General features: G+C 40.5%; 1 protein-coding gene across 1 annotated transcript in view; it reads left to right on the top strand.

The window, feature by feature from the left end:
* SLC24A2 (solute carrier family 24 member 2) overlaps positions 1-22,115 on the top strand; it is a 165,074-nt gene that overhangs the window by 65,262 nt on the left and 77,697 nt on the right. Inside the window, exon 6 of the mRNA XM_026652431.1 lies at positions 18,028-18,051. Coding sequence (XP_026508216.1) covers positions 18,028-18,051 — 24 coding nt within the window. The remainder of the gene's footprint in view (positions 1-18,027; positions 18,052-22,115) is intronic.

Below are 22,115 nucleotides of genomic sequence, written 5' to 3'. Positions count from 1 at the left end.
TTGATCACTACCCGTTGAGCCCGACGATCTAGCCAGCTTTCTATCCACCTTATAGTCCATTCATCCAGCCCATACTTCTTTAACTTGCTGGCAAGAATATTGTGGGAGACTGTATCAAAAGCTTTGCTAAAGTCAAGGAATAATATATCCACTGCTTTCCCCTCATCCACAGACCCAGTTATCTCCTCATAGAAGGCAATTAGGTTAGTCAGGCATGACTTGCCCTTGGTGAATCCATGCTGACTGTTCCTGATCACTTTTCTCTCCTCTAAGTGCTTCAGAATTGATTCCTTGAGGACCTGCTCCATGATTTTTCCAGGGACTGAGGTGAGGCTGACTGGCCTGTAGTTCCCTGGATCCTCCTTCTTCCCTTTTTTAAAGATGGGCACTACATTAGCCTTTTTCCAGTCATCCGGGACCTCCCCCGATCGCCATGAGTTTTCAAAGATAATGGCCAATGGCTCTGCAATCACATCTGCCAACTCCTTTAGCACCCTTGGATGCAGCGCATCCGGCCCCATGGACTTGTGCTCGTTTAGTTTTTCTAAATAGTCCCGAACCACTTCTTTCTCCACAGAGAGCTGGTCACCTTCTCCCCATACTGTGCTGCCCAGTGCAGCAGTCTGGGAGCTGACCTTGTTCGTGAAGACAGAGGCAAAAAAATCATTGAATACATTAGCTTTTTCCACATCCTCTGTTACTAGGTTGCCTCCCTCATTCAGTAAGGGGCCCACACTTTCCTTGACTTTCTTCTTGTTGCTAACATTCCTGAAGAAACCATTCTTGTTATTCTTAACATCTCTTGCTAGCTGCAACTCCAAGTGTGATTTGGCCTTCCTGATTTCACTCCTGCATGCCTGAGCAATATTTTTATACTCCTCCCTGGTCATTTGTCCAATCTTCCACTTCTTGTAAGCTTCTTTTTTGCGTTTAAGGTCAGCAAGGATTTCACTGTTAAGCCAAGCTGGTCGCCTGCCATGTTTACTGTTCTTTCTACACATTGGGATTTTTTTTCCTGCAACCTCAATAAGGATTCTTTAAAATACAGCCAGTTCTCCTGGACTCCTTTCCCCCTCATGTTATTCTCCCAGGGGATCCTGCCCATCAGTTCCCTGAGGGAGTCAAAGTCTGCTTTTCTGAAGTCCAGGGTCCATATTCTGCTGCTCTCCTTTCTTCCTTGTGTCAGGATCCTGAACTCGACCATCTCATGGCCATTGCCTCCCAGGTTCCCATCCACTTTTGCTTCCCCTACTAATTCTTCCCAGTTTGTGAGCAGCAGGTCTAGAAGAGCTCTGCCCCTAGTTGGTTCCTCCAGCACTTGCACCAGGAAATTGTCCCCTACACTTTCCAAAAACTTCCTGGATTGTCTGTGCACCGCTGTATTGCTCTCCCAGCAGATATCAGGGTGATTAAAGTCTCCCATGAGAACCAGGGCCTGCGATCTAGTAACTTCTGCTAGTTGCCGGAAGAAAGCCTCGTCCACCTCATCCTCCTGGTCTGGTGGTCTATAGCAGACTCCCACCACAACATCACCCTTGTTGCTCACACTTCTAAACTTAATCCAGAGACACTCAGGTTTTTCTGCAGTTTCATACCGGAGCTCTGAGCAGTCATACTCCTCTCTTACATACAATGCAACTCCCCCACCTTTTCTGCCCTGCCTGTCCTTCCGGAACAGTTTATATCCATCCATGACAGTACTCCAGTCATGTGAGTTATCCCACCAAGTCTCTGTTATTCCAATGACATCATAGTTCCTTGACTGTGCCAGGACTTCCAGTTCTCCCTGCTTGTTTCCCAGGCTTCTTGCATTTGTGCATAGGCACTTTAGATAACTCGCTGGTTGTCCCGCTTTCTCAGTCTGAGACAGGGGTCCTCCCCTCTTGCACTCTGCTGCTCGTGCTTCCTCCCGGTATCCCATTTCTCCACTTACCTCAGGGCTTTGGTCTCCTTCCCCCGGTGAACCTAGTTTAAAGCCCTCCTCACTAGGTTAGCCAGCCTGCTTGCGAAGATGTTCTTCCCTCTCTTCGTTAGGTGGAGCCCATCTCTGCCTAGCACTCCTCCTTCTTGGAACACCATCCCATTGTCGAAGAATCCAAAGCCTTCTCTCCGACACTACCTGCGTAGCCATTCGTTGACTTCCACAATTCGACGGTCTCTACCCAGGCCTTTTCCCTGCACAGGGAGGATGGACGAGAACACCACTTGCGCCTCAAACTCCTTTATCCTTCTTCCCAGAGCCACGTAGTCTGCAGTGATCCGCTCAAGGTCATTCTTGGCAGTATCATTGGTGCCCACGTGGAGAAGCAGAAAGAGGTAGCGATCCGAGGGCTTGATGAGTCTCGGCAGTCTCTCCGTCACATCGTGAATCCTAGCTCCTGGCAAGCAGCAGACCTCTCGGTTTTCTCGGTCGGGGCGGCAGATAGATGACTCAGTCCCCCTGAGGAGGGAGTCCCCGACCACCACTACCCTCCTCCTCCTCTTGGGAGCGGTGGTCATGGAACCCCCAACCCTAGGACAGTGCATCTCATGCCTTTCAATCGGTGGAATTACTACAGTACAGACCCGTTTACGTGCGGATGTCGGGAGTCAAGCCGTCACAACCACGTGTTAATGGACCACGGGTTAAGAGAGCCATGCTGAAATATCTTACGATATCTATATACCCATGTATAATTATCTAGGATTACATACGTATTCACAGCATCCCAAATACTGCAGGCCTATCTGTTAAGGGCGCTTTGCAAGAATATAAATTCAAATGTGTAATCTAATAAAAACATTACTACTACTACACGGGGTGAAAGTAACTCAGGACACTTACTGGTATGGGGCGGGGACGGCTCTGGCCCCCAGAAGGGGCGGAGCCTCGGATGGAAGGGGCAGGGCTAGGAGTCAGCATCCCCCAGCCAGCCCTTCCAGGCCGCCTAGTCCACGCCGCCTGGGGTTCCCATGAAGATTTAAAGGGCCCAGGGCTCCGGACGCTGCTGCTGCAGTAGCGGCGTCCGGAGCCCTGGGCCCTTTTAAATCGCTGGCCCCGGGGCAGCTGCTCCCTTTCCCGTCGGCGGCCGAGGGGGGCAAAAGGAGAAGGGACCTTAAAGTGCTGCAGGGTCCTTTGCTGCGGCAGCGCTTTAACGTTGCTGCCCCTTTCCTCTCCCTCCCCCCGTCAGTGGTAAAGACATACAACACGTTTCCACTCCGCACTTCCTGTCGATTTCTATGTCAGTGAGTTAGTGAGCAAATCTGTAGCGCTACATAGCAAGTTCCTGTACCGCGTGTTACCGAGTCTCACGTGTTAAACAGGTAGCACTGGGAGGTATGGCGCTACCACGCGTTAAGCGGATTCGCGCGTAAATGCGTCTGTACTGTATATCTGACTGTTGCTAAATTATGTTCCACAAGTTTGTGTATAACTAGGATTTGTTCAGCAGAATCCCTTTCTCTTTGTTTTCATGAGTATGTGTAATATATATAAGTTTTTGTTTTGCCTTCAATACTGTTTCTTTTGGATATGTCATCTTTGTCTTTTGTTCAGCAGGTTTCCTGTATTTTCAGTTTGCTTATCAGATGTAAGGATTCCATTTATTGACTCTTCCACTGTTTTCATTCTGTCTGACCCTGTTTCTGTGGGTTCCTTTCATGGTCCACAATGGCATGGCTGAGTGACTCTATTAATGTTTCATGTTTCAAAGTTTTACCTAGAGAAAAGACAGGGGTTCCAGTTCTCATAATTATCTCTGTGTGTGAAGTGACTGTTGCAAGAAGTTAGCTAAGGCTTCCAAGTCTACCTTTGATGACAGAATTCAACCCCCTGTTTCTGAAGTCTATTTGGGGTAAGTTAGAGTGCATTCCACAAATTCTAACCACTGATACTTAGAATTCTGTCCACAACTATGGCATTTTCTTGGACAGAAAGGAGAAGTTTTGACAAATTAAATTTCCAATCTCTCAGTGTCTGCCCTTATTTGATAAAAGGATGTATTCGAGGATAGCTTTTGCTTCTGTGGATACAATGTTCAGTTTCTCTATGGTCAGAGAGATTGATGTGTTGGTGTTCTGCTTTCTTACTCCTCGCTACTTTTTTTTTTTTTTTTTAAGAAAATTCTAGTCATATCCCCTCAGAACAGAATAATGACTCTGAGAGTGAAGAAAGTAATTTTTACTTTTAAATGTTTGCAACATTGCACACTAATTGGTTTTATTCTGAAGCCAAATGTTTTATAGTAATGAGCTCCTGCCGTAGGAGCCTCTCTGCTGTTTGTGTCTTTGATAGTTTAAAATATTTGTGTACAGACAAATTGCTGATGAAATTGACGGCCCTGGACACTGAAATCGATTCTTCTATAAAAAAAGGTACAGCATGGCCAGCAACTTCCTCAGAGTCCTGTTAGACAGTATGTCTCTGCCCTGTTAGTGAGAGACCCACTCAGTCTCCAGGCCTGCTCAGTCTTCTACCTTTTTGCTGCTATGCCAAAAAGGATGCCAAATAGTGCCAGCTGGTGTGTCCTTTGTTTTGAGGAAATATTTCCACTAGGCACTAGACAGAGATCAGATTGGAAATGAGAGATAAAAGGCTTTGTCTATTATTAAGTCTGTTTTGTCCTTTTTTTCAAGGGGCCAGTTAGTAGTTTTAGTTTAAAGTTTTGGATTTTTGTACTTTCTTTATTAACTTCTTTTCTGCGACTCTGAATGCTGTGGAAGCCAATGGGGGAAAAGATACTAAGGGCTAATCTACAGTCATTTTCCTCAGTGTAAGGAAACCGTCTTAAGCATGTTTTGTTTTTAAATGGCTACTGATAATGCAGTTGGCTGGTATGGATGGGACATAACGTTAACTGTTTTTTCTAAAAATGTTCTAGAGTTTGATCCTGTTAGAGCAACTGACCTACTCTCATCCTGAGCCTAGTTGGATCGTTTTAAAGAAAGTGACTTGGGCCTAGATCCTCTAGCCCAGCAGAGCTGTATTTGGTACAAGAACCTGGGGGTGGGGCAAATGTGGCTTTAAGGCACTTTAAGATCTCTGGGTCCTAAGGCTGCCTAGGGACAGAGACAGCCCTGAGGCTTTCCAGATCATTGGCACACTCTAACCATACCCCCTTTCTCCTTGGAATGGCCTCTGTGCCGAGAGATAGAAGAGGGGTGACCTCGGAGCTGCTATGGCAGTTCTACTCCACCTGAGGGTGCCTCTGGGCATTTCCTCTAGGAAACCTGTAGTGTAACCAGGGGCCAATAACATCTGGAGAAAGTTTGAGACCCATGAATTGCCAACATGTTAGCTGCTGTTTCAGTGGTGTCTGACCCATTAGCTTGTAGCACGTTGAAGATGTAAAAATAACATTTGTAGGAAAATGCATACTACAAAATAAAAATGATCTTTGATGTAATTGTATTTCATATTGTTTAAGTGCCAAGTTCTGATGGCACTAAACATTCTGGGTCTGATTCTGATCTCATACTAGTTTTGCGCCAGTGTAGCCCCTTGGACTTCAATTGGGCTACATGGGTATGAGGGTCAGAATCAGAGCTAAGCTTTGTCTTTACCAAAACAAGAACCAGTTCTTTATTCATTTCTTCATTCTTGTTCAAATCCAGATTTTACCTGACCTCCCTAACCTTTGTCATTAATTGCTAAGCCTCTGTGATCTAGAAAGAGTAGCTTTTGATAAATAATTCCCCTTAACCAGAATTCTGAAAAATAATTGAAATCCTCAATATGTGTGATATGAAGAGGAGATTTCCATGACTAGATATAAAAGAGTTCAAATATGCAAAGGGGACACTATGAACACAAATTAGTCATCAGTAGCCATGGTGATTCTTTCCCATTTAATAAGCTCCGTCTCTGATTAAAAGAAAAATAATAACCACAATAAAGCACTTTTCAGATGTTGCCTGGTCTTTTGAGAAGTCCAAACAGAGACACCACAACTATAATTTTTGCAGTGTTTGCGTAACATATATAAACTAAGGTATTTCCTATACAATTATCAATAAAACAAATTTATGAGGCCAACGGACAGAAACAAGAGGGAGTTTAATCTGCTTATTGTTCACATTAGCTACAGACTATTTTACACATGGATAGACTGTGCTGCTCCAAAAATCAAATACACTTGTTTCATGCTTAGCACAAACTCTGGTTAATATAAAAACTCTGTGTCTAGAAACACTGTGTAATAGGTAGTGGCTTATGCTCATCAAAACTTGATTGGAGCCCCAGAAACTCTTACATGAGAGTAGCACTTTTCATGATGATTTAGCTAGATAGAGATTGCATTTTCCCAAAGTGTAGGTGAAGATTGTGAAGAGAATAGTCTGTGCTGTATGTATTTACAATGACTGCTTTTACATACTTACTAGGTGATTTGAGAGCTGGATGTCTGATTAATAAAAATTGGAGTACTGTTTTTTTTTATCAAACCAAAGACTTTTTCATGGGATAGTTCCAGACAGATTAAAGTTGCATAATGCATTATGATTTCAGAGTGCTTATCTTATAATTTTCTTTGCATGATTAATTCAACAAGGGCAAAAGGTTTCTCTTAGCTAACTAGAGGTTTGTTTTTTTACTGGAATGACCAGATAATTGTCGGTACAATAGTATGGTACATTACAAGAAAATCTAGGCACTTATATTGAAATATTGGGAAGCTATCAGAACCAATAACAAACTCATCTAAAACAAGGCTGCAGGAGTCAGAGTTTGATTATTCAAACAACTGCAAAGTATTTGCTCATTCATAGTGCAAATTAAAGAGTATTCTTTCTTTTAAATAGACTGCCCTCCCCAGGTATTTCAATGTGGGTTCTGGTCTACTGTTCAGATCTCAGACTTGTTTTTATACACTTCCCATCCCCATTATTTTTCTTGCTATAGGAATGTAGCGTATGAGAGAGCACTCTACAAGACTTATCCAGGGTCATACAGGAAGCCTCTGGTGCAGCAGAGAATTCATTATGGGTCTCCCAAGTCCCAGGCTAGCACCTAAGCACAGGACCTTCCTTCTTAATATACTGTTCTTGTGTATTTATTTGCTACTCCCTGCTGTATTACTCAAACCTTCAGAACTATAGAACCTCTCTATTTTCCATGCACTATTTAACCACCACTAGTGATGTTAATTCATTCTCGGGGCTTAATTCCTGTCACTCACAATGGTAATTCTCCTCCAAAACTGTCATAACAGGTTTAGTGTTAGGTGGTTGTTAGCAGAGCCAAGTTATGCATTACTACAAAAGAAAGAGGCAGTGTCACCCATGTTACCACTGATAGGCCTTACCAACAAACTCCCTATCAGCCAGCTGTCTGCATATGAGTAGGTTCATTTATGTCTATGGCTGCAAGGAACAGTGGGTCAGTAGTATGAGATGCGGCATAGCGTAGTGGACTACTCATAGACTAGTCTGACCTTCTGGACATTGCAGGTCACAGAACCTCTGCCACCCACTCCTGTAATAGACCCCATCCTCTAACTGAGTTACTGAAGTCCTCAAATCATGGTTGAAAGACTTCAAGTTACAGAGAATTCACCATTTACACTAGTTTAAACCTGCAAGTGACCCATGGCCCATGCTGCAGAGGAAGGCGAACCTCTCCTCCCCACAGGGTCTCTGCCAATCTGACCCAGGGAACAATTCCTTCCTGACCCCAAATGTGGTGATCAGTTAGATTCTGAGTGGGCAAGACCCACCAGGCAGATACCTGGGAAGGAATTCTCTGTAGTAACTCAGAGCCCTCCCCATCTAGTGTTCCATCTTCGGCCATTGGGGACTTTTGCTATTGGCAGTCACCGATGGGCTACATGTCAATGTAGGCTGTCCCATCATACCATCACCTCCGTAAACTTATCAAACTCAGTCTTGAAGCCAGTTAAGTTTTTTGCCCAAACTGCTCCCTTTGGAAGGCTGTTCCAGAATTTCACTCCTCTGATGGTTAGAAACTTCACCTAATTTTGAGCCTAAACTTGTTGATGGCCAGTTTATATCCATTTGTCCTCTCCATCCCTGGTATTTATCTCTCTGATGTATTTATAGAGAGCAATCATATCTCCCCTCAGCCTTCTTTTGGTTAGGTTAAACAAGCCAAGCTCTGAGTCTCCTCTCATAAAGTAGTCTTCCCATTCCTCGGATCATCCTAGTAGACTTTCTCTGCATCTGTTCCAGTTTGAATTCATCTTTCTTAAACATGAGAAGCCATAATTGCACACACGAAGGGAATGAGTCCAATCACAGCTCTGATTCCATCTGTGGCCTTTGTCAAGTTACATAGGCCAAAATTTTCAAATCGAGGTGCCTAAAGATAGATATCTGGATTTAAGTGCTTAATTTTACACCCCCACATTTGATAATGTTGGCCATAAATTTCTGATGTCTCAGCTTCCACTTCTGCAAACTGGGGCTAATACTACTTTACCAATCTCACACAGGGGTTGTGGGAAATACATAGATAATGTTTGTAAAGTGCAAAAATATAAATTCTAAACCTCTTTGGAATGCACATTTAATTCTCCACCTGGTGAGCCTAGAATCCCAGTTTATTTTAGGCTATTCCCAATTTTCCAGGGCACAGGTTTACTTCACATATTTGTAAAAATTGATATTATGGTGTTGATTCACATTAGTGCAGAGTGGGCTGTGATCATGGTGGGAAAGAGTCAAGAGGGAGGGGTTGAGAGAGTGAAACGGGAGTCTGTACTTTTATTTATTTTATTTTTTTGAGTGGGGATGCATGGGTTTGGTGGCAAAATGTTTTCCAGTTCTGGAGAAAATACTAAAGCCAACTCTGTTTGCTGATGTAGCTGGATCTATGCAACCAAGAAGTGTTTGGTGAATTTCCTATTTGCTCTGGCGACTCTAGTAAATTCCTTGGTAGTACACTACTTATATTTTGTCTCCATGTTCCTCAGTAAAGTTCAAATCCTGTTTCTTTTCACTACTGTCTCTGTTAGCCATTGTGTTACACCCTGGCCAGAACACAATGAAAGCCTTAGGGTGTGTCTCCTCCAACATATGTAGCCAGAAAGCAATGGAAACACAGTAGGAGATTTGTCACCAGAGAGGAAACTGTAGTTGGGGGCAATTATCTTTAGAGGAAATGGAAGGACAGTAGCTATTGGGTGTCAATCACAGAAAGAACCAGATTGTTGGGCCTGAGGTTGAGAATCAGCATTAAGAGTAAGCAATTCTTTTTTGTTGAGATTTGAACTTGATGTTTAAGTTTATATTTTAAAAGTAAGAAAATATGCTCCAGTTCTTAGATGAACTAAATAAACTGCTTCTACTTAGATGAACTAAATAAACTGCTTCCTATTTTCCTTTCACAATGTTTCAGAATTAGGTTAACTTCCTATCAGACTAAAAAAGTATAAGCATTTTGTATGGCTTGATTTCAGTGACTTTATAGTCTGACATGCCTTAATATCAGAACTGAAAATTCTTATCTGTAGCAGGAAGGTGGATAGTCCCAAAATATAGCTGGGACTGATGTTTGGTGAGTCACAAAATGTGCCAGCCAGGGCATTTTGCTCTTGCACTTAGAATCTTTTCAGGTCCTAGTCTCTGAGGAGTGCTATTCTGTGGTTTATTAGTCCCCATCTCCATTGTGGTGTCGAGAAGATGCTAACCCAAACACAGAAAGAATAAGAACATAGAAATTTTCATAGTTAAGGAGACCAAAGGGCTGTCTTGTCCAGTATCCTGTCACTATCAGTAGCCAGTGTTAGAGTTTTCAGGGAAAGGCTTAAAACCCCATCGTGTACCTAAATGTGTAATGCTATGCAATGGAAGGAAATTTCCTACTGATCCCAAAGAGTGATCACTGTACTTCTTGAAGTATGTTTATTGGTAATCCTTGAAGTTTTATCCTAGGTCATGTAATGGCAGATGCTACTTTTATTTTTTCCTTTTTTAGTATAAATGTGATAAATCTTTCTTTTAACTCTTACTAAACTATTTGCCAATATCCTGTGGCAGTGAGTTCCACTGATTATATATTGTGTGATTAAAGTTTTCCCCTTTTATCCATTTTAAGTGTTATTGCCTTTTAAATTTCATTTGAGTGCCATTTTGTTCTGATATTATGGAAAACAGTAATTTTTAGCAGTGCTCAGCTGGCTTTTTCTGTTCATTTGTTATTTTATATGCTTCAATCATATTTTATTTTATTTTTCTCCTTTCAGACTCAGATCGAGTTTAGGTTTCTGCCAGTTGAAGCTGGCAGAAATCCAGGTTCAGGGCCCCAGTGGCAAAAAGTTTAGTGAGGTGGAAAGGATGCAGCAGTGGAAAAGAGGTGACGTGAAAAGTACCAGCCAGAAAGGGGGCATGAGAGAGAGTGCACTGATTCAGCATATCCCCTCAGCAGTGTATGCTAATAGGGCTCCTATAGAGTCCTCAGCAGAAATTACAGCTGCCCTCCCACATCAGAAATCCGGAAGGAAGAAAGACCGTGATACCGCTGCCTGGCCTCCCTTGGGGTGAATCACCTTTAGAGTGCAGTGTCTCTCCTGGTGCAGATATATCATCAATAGATCAATGTAAATCATTATAGTATTAACCTGTACTAAGGTTGAGTAACATTTTCCACTATAACAATTGATGCAATTGTTTTTATGAAGAGCTCTAATGTCTCCTTGCTAAATTCATGGTAATCCATTCAGATTTGGTTGGGTTATGAAAATTCAAAAATCACCATCCCCTGTCTGTGGTTGGCACAGTACACCTTGTGCTTGGAAGCATCCCAAAAACCATCCACATTCTTTGTGTGCACCCACCTGGAGGTCTCACTTCAGCATGTCACACAGAGGTCAAACTCCAGATGGAGCACAGACAAAATGGATTGTCTGCATCCTCCTCCTCCTCCAGCTGCCACCTACCCTCTATTAAAATATCCTTTAGCCTAGGGGAAGGCGCCCTGTTCTGGGAACCATGAGTTCCAGACTTATAACTTTTAGCTTATGCTAGTAACTCTATCCCCTTAATTTTAGGCCTTGTCTCCACTTACAGCACATTACCTACATTGATGGGAGAGCATCTCCTGTCATCACAGGTACTTCACCTCCCCAAGAGGCTGTGGCTATGTTGACAGGAGAAGCCTTCCCATCCACATAGCACTGTCTATGCTGGGGGTTAGGTTGGTATAACTACATCACTATGTCCACATCCTGGGCGACGTAGTTATACCGACATAACTAGTGTAGACCGAGCCTTATTAAGCAAGGACTCACACTCCACTGAGAGACCACACAACCTGAGCCTAGAATCCAAGTCCCATCCTGGTAGCCAACACTGCCTCTCAAAAAGATCATGTCATATCTCGGGCCTTCTATATGCCGTCTGAAAAAGCAAGGTTACTTGTGCATGAAACCCTGTTTCTGAGTTTGTGTTGACTTTTGTGTGGCCTGGTTCACACAAGGTAACAGTTTTCTCCAGCTAATGTAGTTTGTCTCTTAGCTTAACATGTAAAACCTGTGCAGAATGTTCATAGTTCAAGCCTTGTTGCTGGTACATGGTGGTGATGTTGTCACAGTTTCTCATAATAGAATTTGGCTCTGCCTTTTAAAGAAATACCTGGAAATTAAAAAGGGAGAGAAACTACATTAAAGTAAAGGTCCTCAGGCAGAAAAGTCAAGCACTCAAAATTCAGGTTTCCTGGGCAACCTTAATTCCAGCATTTTCTAAATTCCGCTCCCTTGGGTATTTACATTTTGATTCCGTCTTTAATGACAGTATCACATATTATTTTTATTCACAGGACCCTTGCTTCATTTAGTGCACAGGATGGATGGTGCTCAGTGAGTGAATGAGGGTTGTGTAGTGACAAAGGCTATCAACTATAGGACCCCTGTCGCATTCACTGCACATCTTCCAACTTCTGCAAGAAATAAGATGAGAAGAAAAAGCATGCTTTTGTGATTGAGGCAAGTGAATCACACTCAGAATTAGATTCTATCCAGGCCTCTGCAGCTTTTTACTAAAACTTCACTAAATGAATGTTCCTCACTTTCTGAGTACGCAACCTGAGACAACTGCAACTGAAGTCAGTGGGAGCTGGGGATGCTCAGCCGCTCTGGCAGTTGGGCAGCATGAACACAGGTTTGGAAATCAGGAGTTCTGAGTTGTAATGCTGGCTCTGCTACTGATGCTGTAAATTGGATTAGTGAAGTTACTGTGTCCTCTTGCCTCAGTCACTCTGCCTGTAAAATGGGGATAGTACTCCTCTCTCATTTTGCATGGGAGTTGTGAAGATAAATTCATGAATGTTTATGAAACACTTGGATACTATGGAGATGAGTGCCATAGAAAAGAGCATGAGGAAATTAATAATTCCATATTAATTGCAAGTTTTGGATCATGTGAGTAAGTAAGGCCAAGGGCCACACATTAAATTATGGGAGTAATAAGAAATATTGAACAGCTGCCTTGCACCCGGAGCACCATCCATCCTGTACATTGAATGAGATAAGGGTCCTATGGAAAAAACAGTATGTGATCATGTAATTAAAACACAAGGGGACCAAATTAAGGTTACACAGGGAACCTTAATTCTGGCATTTCCTAACTTTTAGGTTGACAAGTCAAGCACTCAAATAACATTCTTCCAATGTATTTTTAACCTGTCATATTATGAATACAATAGCAGCATATTAATTAAACATGCTTTAAAAGTAATGAGCCTAGTTTTCACATCTGGGTACCTGAAGCTAGCCAGTACAGATTTATATTTATGCACTTAATCTGACACTCGTAGGCAGCTAATTTGGTAGGTACATATCTAAGTGTCAGTATAAGAGCTTAAGTTTAGTCTCCCATTTTTGAAAAATCCCCTCCTTTTCCCCTTCTTATAAACTGCCAAAAATGACATTGACTTAAATAACAATTGAAACAATGTCTTTAAAAATATTAGATTGCAATTAAAGGGGAAAAAGAGACAAACCTTTCAATGACAAGTCTTAACATTAAGATTAAAATGACATCTTGAAACTACATGATTATGATTGGCATTATGGTAATTAAATAATCACAGGGCCTTTATTATTGTGCTATTACATTGCTCTCCTAAACCAAATATCAAGGATACCTGATTTTTAGTAAGTTCAGAGCAGTTAAGACAAGTGGGCCAGATTTAAACTCTTACTCCTGTTCAGTAGGTACTTACTCCAGGAGTGGTCCCATTGACCGACTGGGGGAGTAAGGTACTATTTCACATGAGTAAATGTCTCAAAATTTGGATCTAAAGCAACTGGCCTCAGACTAGAATGTGATTTAACAGCTGATTTATCTTTAAGCCACTTATTTGTCATTCTCAAATTAACAAAGATGCAATTCCTTAATATATCTATGATAAGATTCAATTTGTGCACACACACTGGGTAATTGCATGAACAAACTGGTATTTAGAAAATACCTGATTTGAAGGCATAAAACCCTTTAGATATGCATAGAGCTGAGACTTCTGACAAAACAGAAATGTACACACATTTTGCAGATGCAATTATGCACCCAAATTTGAAAATTTGTCTCAATATTTGTTCAGGGTCAGGATTCGCTTCAGAAATTTCTTGATGGGCGTGAATAAAGCAGGCTTGTAAGCTCAACTAAATTCAGGAAACAGCCCTTGTGAAACTTAATGTATTAATTCATAGAGTAAAGATGTTTTCTCCCTTGAGAAGCCCTCCTGTAAAAAGGGGAGCTTTAGCTTCTCCAGCTCTTTTCTTAATTTGCTTTGGATTTGCTTTGGATTCTAACAGGCCACATTCAGGTGATGTTTAATTTAGACCGGATGATATGTAAGAAAGAACACCTCATACTCACACTCCTTCTCAGTTACCTAATTCCCTTAGACTGAGAGTAACAGTCTAAGGAAGTGTAATTTACATACTGAGAGTGAAATCCTATGTAATTTACGTATTGAGGGTGGCAAATCTTCCATTGACTTCAGTGGGGCCAGGATTTCAGCCTGAGCATTCAGCAGAAGGTTTAAGTTAAAGTAGGTTAGGATCATTATAAATTACACCTTCCAGCTTTTTGGCATGTAAACTACACTCACTTAGACTCCCTTTGGCATTAGAAGAGTGGGTATGTGAGGATCATTGAGAAGATACCCACCCACAATTACAGAACACCTGTGAATGTGGTCTGTAAGTCTGAAGGAGTCTAAATAAGTGAGTATGTCTAAGGGAGCCTAAAGGACGTTTGGGTACCTTCCATCCTAAAATAACTGCCTTTTATAATTTTCTTCAGAGCCGACAAACAGTGACTTACTGATACCTGTATAATTGCAATGAGCCATATGCTACTTATGAAAAGCAATGCAAGAAGACATCCATAAAAATATATGTACCTATAAAATATACCTGGGACAACTTCTTTGTAAAGCCCCTAACTTGGCCCCACATTCTATATCAGAAAAATAATCAGAGAAACCAGATTACAGAGTTTAAATACAGTTTGTAATGCACTATACTCTACCAGTCAATGCACATAATGTACTTTCCTTACTTCCAGTGATGGCTCATCCAGTCAATCATTAATCTCTTTTAATTTATTATAATGTTTTGAAAAATATTTAAGATAAAAGAAAAGACATGTCAAACTTGTATAATATCCTTTCACCTAAAGAGCTGAATCACAGCCTGACAGCTCATAAAAACTAGCCTATCCTTGGCCATCAAATAGGAGCAGGGATTTGATCATTACCTTTTAATTGGTGAGGCCACTACTGGAAAGCTGTTTACAATTTTTGTGTCCAAACTTTAAACAGGATGTTGAAAGCCAATTACACTTCTGTCTTTCACTGTTTGATACCATAACCTGGTGCTGAACGAACTGAATTGAATGCCTAATCTGATTTGTAATTAGTTTGTGTTTGGGACGAAGAGTGGGACTGTACAATTGTCTAATTGTCACAGTTCATTAAGCATATATTCCTAAAAAAATTAAACCAAATCCAGATGCATACTTGATTTTGATTTTGGAGTGAATTGGAAAGATATCATCTGATAAAGAATTGAAGTTCCCAGGTGTCTTTTATTGATGATGGTGATTTTTTGCACTTATGTTCAAAACTCTGTACAAATTTTGGGCCCAATCCAGCTCCCACTGAAGTCAATGCAAGGACTCCCACAGATTTCAAGGGAAGCAGGAGCAGCCCCATTTACTACTTATGGGTTCGTTATTCCTGTGTATGGGAGAAGAAACTCACTCATGGATTTACTTACCATTCTTCTGGAAGGGATAGCAATTGAAGATTCTCTGAGATCTGTTAGAAGCCAGAGCCATCCCTTCTCTCTGGAGTGGCAGAGGGTTCAGGTCCCAAAACTTGAAGCTTCCCCAAGACTCACTGGAAGCCAGAGAAATCCGTATGGAGGTGTTGTGCCCTTTAACTGTCTTCCACCACCTCACCCCATGGCAGTTTGGCTCTTCCCTTATTTCCATGGCCTTGCCAACTGTTGTTGCACCCCAAACACCTCTTTAGAGAAGGCCTCACTGAATGAGTAGGTTGGGAACTCATATACGTTCCTTGCTGATCCACTGTGCATTAACTTTGCACCAAGCTATCGTGTGGGCATGTTGGTGGCAGGAGCGACTAGTTCAACAGTGAGCTACTGTCTTCCTAGCTCTCCATCCTTCTTCCGCATCATCTTCTCTCCCCACTCCTGGAAATGATCCCCACAAATGATGGAGATCTGGAGGGTGGTGGTGTCCAGATAGGACGATGTTTAGTGTGGTTTAAATGCATAGATTGATAATATAGAGATAGATGTTCACCCTGACAGCTCAACTACTAGACCAAAGAGAACTATGAGAATACTGATCATCAGGCCTGGGCACTAAGCTTTTGGGAGAATCCTCATGAGGGTTCATTAGTCCTGCAAGAATATGTAGCTGTTTGGTGAGAATTCTTCAAAATTTGGCCCATTCTTTGGGAAAAATATTTTCTGAGAGGAACAATGCCATCTGTGGATTACACAGATTGTTCACTGCACAGATTTCCAGCCAGTATGTTACTCGTGTATGGACATTGTTTTTTCTTAGAGGGAAAGTACAATAAATCATTATTTATATTTTTATTATTTGTAGTTAGGAACAATCAAAATTATTTTAAAAAAAGAATTACATGGACTTTAATGTCAATTTTGGGTCTAACTAAACTATGTCACAGTTATAGACAGGTTCTGGTTAACCATAATGCATGAGAAGGAGGTGAGTAAGGGCAGGTGGAAGTAAGGCTATGCTTTTGCTCTTCCCCTTCCCTTGTTCCTCTGTTGAAAAGTATTTGCTAACAGTTTATGTAATTTGAGTCAGTTCCTTGGACGTTGGCGTTTCAGGGAGAGAGGTGATGGATAATCTCAGTCAGTTTGGCATTCTGGACAGGCTGTTCCCACTGAGTATCAGATTTAATATCTACATGGATCACTATCAGATTTTTGTCAAACAGTGTTATACCAGATGGTGAAGGTATTTATGGTACCATCATGTAAGGGTATTTGTTTAGATGTTTTTAAAGTAAGAGGCTAAACCAAAAAAATTGAAAAATGGATATAAAGCTTTATCTATGAAATATGTAGCCACTCTAAGCCGACTGGAGAGAGCTCTCCCATTGACTTAATTAATCCACCCCCAATGAGTGGCAGTAGCTAGGTCAGAAGCTCTCCCACCAACAAGGCACTGTCCATGCTGGCGCTTCTGTTGGTGTAATGTATGTCGCTCGGGGGGTGGATTATTCACACCCCTGAGCAACATAAATTATACCAACATAAGTGGTAGTGTAGACATAGGGATAGGTATTGGAGGGCTTCCAATGTTCCAGCCTTAATAGCAAGCAGGAAAGATATGGGATTGTTCCTGAAATAAATGCTCGGGGCTCTAAGGTCAGGTATGAAAAACCTTGCAGATTTAACGATCATATGGATATGAAGATAGAAGAATACTATTGTGTAAGCACAATAAGGTATGGTCCACTGGATACTATATCACAATGCAATTGTATGTATTTTGCAATACTATAAAAACTATCAACAGCTGTAAGTTAATTATGATGTGAAATTACAAAGAGTATGGTGCTCATCTCCTAGTATCTGTTCTAGAACTATCTGCAATGCAGAAATTAAAAAGTCAAAACAAAAGGATGGAAATAGCAGTTTAAAAAGGAGCTAATATGTGGTGATTGTCCTGATAAAAGCGCACACATTCCTGTACAGAACGTTTGTTTTCTAAAGAAAAGATTAATATCATTGTAGCTATGTACAAAAAACTGTATTCAGAGTTGGTTTAAAGGGACATAATCGATTTAAATTTGGGCCAAATTTTAAATTTTATATTAAATACGTAAGCTTTATAAAACCTAAGACTAATAAAAATAGGCTTCTCCAATTAGGATAATCCAATGAAAACAATATTTTTGAATGTAAATATTCTCCTGAAGTTTTCAAAATCCAAATGCTGCAGCACTGAGAACCTGAATGTGAAACTGGCTGGAAACAAAAGAAAAATGGGATTAGCTGATTTTTCATTGTCCAAACTAAAAAAAAACACAAAAAACAAAAAGGTAAAAATAGGGCATAAGTAGTGACAAATATATTTGATTTTAAGACATTATTATAACAAATAATAAAATTTGCTTCTATGCAATATGTGATTTTTAGTTGACAGTGTCTCTTTAACATTAACACTAGTAGTCAATTCAAAAATATTTTTTCAAACAGAAATATTATATTGGTGTAATCGTTTTCCATTAGATTTATGTTTTTTGGCTCATATGCTGTACAACACAAATACAGATAGCCTGTTTGATATCATTTGGAGTTTATAAAAAGCTTTATTCATGTCAGTCATCAATTTGAACTAATTGTGCTTGCACTGCAGTATTAAAGAGTTTATAATTAATATAAAATAGATTAAGAGGTTTTAAAATAATTAACAAAAATATCTGAGCTCTGTGGAAGCACTGATGTGAATAAAGTTAGTCATGTGTATAAGTATTTGCAGGATCAGGTCCAAAAAGTATGCTCGGTTGTACAAGGCTTAGAGACACTGGATCCAATCCTGCAAGATGTGAAATGTCCTACCTACCACTGAAGTCCATGGAAACTGATGGTGTTCAGTAACTCAAATGTGGGCCCACTGTTTGCATTTCTGCTGTTAATGTTTGTGTGAGCATCTTCTTCCTAAACGTCTATTTATATTTTTGTCATGAATATTTCTTCTGCAATGCAACTTGATATACAAGGTTTCAGCACAGGAACAAATATATTATTTACCACATTTGAAAAAATATCCATTTAACAGTTTTATATTTCATATTGCAGTAGTAGAAAGAGAGAATACCTTTGTCATTTCAGAAGTGTATTTCCATCCTACTGAAATCTTTTTTAAAAATATAAATGGAATATGTATTGCCAAAATCCAGTATTTCTGTTTACTTCAATGATTATCTTGTACAAATTAAAATGTACAGGCTATAAATTTTCTTTTAAGCAAGGTAGTTGTTTATCTTAATATACCTACCTGACGTGATCCAGCTCCCATTAAAGCCATTGGCAGTCTTTCCACTGATTTGAAGGGGTGTTGGATAGGATTATGTATTGATCCTACAAAGTGGTAGGTGCTTCTGAGACGTACTGATCACTCTCAGCTCTTATTGACTTTAATGGGAGTTGAGGGTGCTCTGCACCTTGCAAGATCATGTCCAATAAGTGGCTAAAACTCAGTAATATTTTCTCATCCTTGGTTGGATCTTTTTTCAAAATGCAAGATATGGACTGGACCACATATCTCCTCAAATACAAAAGCCTTTGTTGATCATTTTTATCATCCATATTAAGGACCCAGTCTTTCAAACACTTACACATAAGAGTAACTTGACTCACATGGTTAGACCCACTGAACTCAATGAGACTATTTTGGGGGCTTAAGAGCTATTTAAGTGGTCTTGGGCTGATCCCTGTTTAGGTGAAAATTTCACCTTAGAGTGCATTTTCCCCCGTATGAACACAGATCAGATTTGTGGGGAAGGAATAATACAATAACAACCCCTGAAAGTATATGTGACTAATATATGTGTACATATATATTTATAGAATTTATATATGTATACATATATGTACACACCATTATTAAACAATACTCATCAAAATACTGTCTAAGGATAAATGAGCATATTTTGTTGACCTTTTACTGCAGAAATTTTCTTTTCTTATCTTTTTTTTTAAGTTCTAATAAAAGCTCTCTCCCCAGGTGCTATTTCCCAGTTGTTGTTTGCACTGAGTCAGCCTGGCTTGAGAGATAGGGGGGAATCCATTACAGACCAAAAGATAGTCTTTTCTCACATAATCATTTCTTCAAATTGATGTTCTCAGCTGGGGACATTTTGGACATAAAGAATTAAGTCCTGTGCTTCCTCTGCTCACTGTGGAACAAAAATGAACTGCTTCAGTATCAGTATTTGCTCATAATTATTTCTCTTCTACTTAACCCCCAAGGTTAAATTCGCTAACTGAAAAGGCGTGTTAACAGTTAATCTCGATGTGTGTCAAAAAGCTACGCTCATTGCACTGGATAATTCCCCCTAGGGATTATGCTGTAGAATACAGCACCATTTGTTGAGCTGTTTGATAGAAAGAAAGAAAGCTTAGTATGGAGGAAATGGTTTACAACACTGCTTTTTGAGGGAAGGGGCATAATCACATGAGGTTGACTGTAACACAGGTAGAGTATGCAAGGTTTTATTAATCATAGTTCACTGGTGCTTTTGTGTGTATTTTCTGGTGAATTAACACTGTATTGTGGGCTTCAGCATATTTAAGAAAACATTATGACTCTGTTTATTGTCCATTATCACAATCCTCCCAAAAATATTTATAGAAACATAGTTCTGTGGTGCCACAAAACATCCAGGCTACCATCACTAATACATCTTTTGTTCATCACAACAACCCAGGCATATAATATTGGTTAGGGATCGCTACTTCGACTTGTTTGCAGAGAAACCCAAAGTCTTCCCCAGTTTTTCATCCTATAAATGTCATTGTCTTGCCATTATTGTGCTCAGAAGAGTGAAAGAATATCTGTGAGACACAAGTCACCTATTTTGTAGTTTGCAATGTTTTCAAAATTCACCCCAGAGCCTGATTCTTGTACATGGGAGGGCAATACTCTGCTGCCATGTTGTCTGCTCTTAACTGTTTGATCCTGTCAATTAGGGCTACATGGCATTTTGCTGAGTCCCATTAAGATGGGTGTTTAAAAAAATAAGCTTATATAATGACTCATAACTTCTTTTTTTAAGATATCAAGATCATCATTTGGAATCATTATCAATAATGGTCCAACCTTGATGATCTTACTGAGTTTACTACACTCAACATTCAGGCAAACTCCCATCAAAGCCAATGTGAGTTTGCCTCACTAAAGACTGTATAAAAAATGAGGACTTCAAGATTTAGCCCATTGGCTATAATTGAGACCCTGAAATTCAGTGACATATCAGAGGCAAAGATAAGAGGTTTCAGGAGCATTTCAGCTTGAACTTTTCAAAAGAATCCACTATTACCTAGTACCTACAGAATATTTAAGGTCTTTAACATCACATAGTTCCAGAGCTGTGAAATCACATTCTAGCCCATAGAATCTATGTCACTCAGTACACAAGTACTTGCTGTTTAGCTGTCTCTTCAATTGTTTGATGTTCTTCTCTGAAAATGTATGCATGCACCATGTGACATTTCTTTTTTTCCCCCCATGCATGCAGCCACCTAATGCTGGGGACAAGGATGACCAAACACTGACGGTAAGCAGCAGTTTGTATTTTTATGTCTGGGCATTTGTTTCTGGAAGGTGTGGGCAAGACAAATCTTACTTTGCTTTGGCACACTTCAGCATTTTAATAAACTTATCATCCTTCCCCACCCCCGCCCCCAATGCTGCTATACAATTAAAAATAATTAAGTTCCAGTGTTAAAATGACAAGTTAATTCTGGTATTCAGTTTCTATAATTTTTCATTTGGCACCAAGAATTAATGTATGTGCCCTGTACATGCTTTCATTGAAAACAGAATATTTCCTTCAGCTGTTTTTTTTTTAATTGGTTTGTCAGGGGCTTGTTAGTTTTACAAATTGTTGGCTCTGATTATTATTTATTATCCAACCAAATGGAATGTTTTGTGAATACTGCCATCCACAAAATGGCTGTATTCTCTAAGAATCTTATGGCTGTACAACTGCAGCTGCTGTTATACTATATAATTATTGGCACAGGAAAGAGAGTCTCTTCTAGGTGTTTATAAGCCTGTTAAAATATATTAAAGATGTTTTATTTTAGCTCTATTATTTTGTGTGTCTGTGCATGCACATGTGTGCACATTATTTATCATCATTCTGAAAGTCCTTTATTTTTTCTCCAACCATGCCAACAGCATCTGATGGAAAACCATAGGCAGAGGCACACATTGTTACTATAACTGACCTAAGGCCTGTCTAAGATGCTATCGTATAAATGGGGTATTTTTTTAACCTTTCTCCACATCGTTTTGATTATATCAAATGGTCTGTAATGGACTGCAGGCCTTTGAAATGAGAAGCTGGTGTACTTCAGGACAGAGCTAGATCATTCCACAATGAAACTAAAGATTGCCATGACTGTCGGCTGCTCTTTCTCTCCCCTAAAAGAATCCCCTCTAGGTTTTAACTTGACAAATTTAGCACATAAAGTCTACACTGCCTTCTCTATGCTAGACTTTTAGAACATATTAGTTACACATTCTAACAACGCACCCTTAAATCCTAGGCTGGACAAAGTTAGAGGGGTCAGTTGATTTGCCCAACGAGTCAGGGGGAGTCTGTGGCAGAACCAGGAATTGAAGCCACATCTCCTGGGTCCCAGTCTACTGATGAATGACCCCAGTGGATCCTTTGGGATGAAAGGGGGTGTATACGTGACATTACTTAGTACAAAATGTGACCGGTGGAAATTAGAAATGTTTTCACTGGGAGCAGGACCGGCTCTGGCTTTTTTGCCGCCCCAGGCAAAAAAGCCTCCGGCCGCCCCCCCCACACACACACCTGCGGGGGAGGGAGGGCGGCCGGAGCCCCCGGGGGGAGGGCAGCGAGCCCCGGCGGG

Source organism: Terrapene carolina, unplaced genomic scaffold (genome assembly GCF_002925995.2).
Source record: "Terrapene carolina triunguis isolate 2854851 unplaced genomic scaffold, T_m_triunguis-2.0 Scaffold113, whole genome shotgun sequence".
Taxonomy (NCBI): Eukaryota; Metazoa; Chordata; order Testudines; family Emydidae; genus Terrapene; species Terrapene triunguis.
The sequence above is the reverse complement of the archived record's forward strand: the minus strand, read 5'-3'. Positions and strand labels throughout refer to the sequence as shown.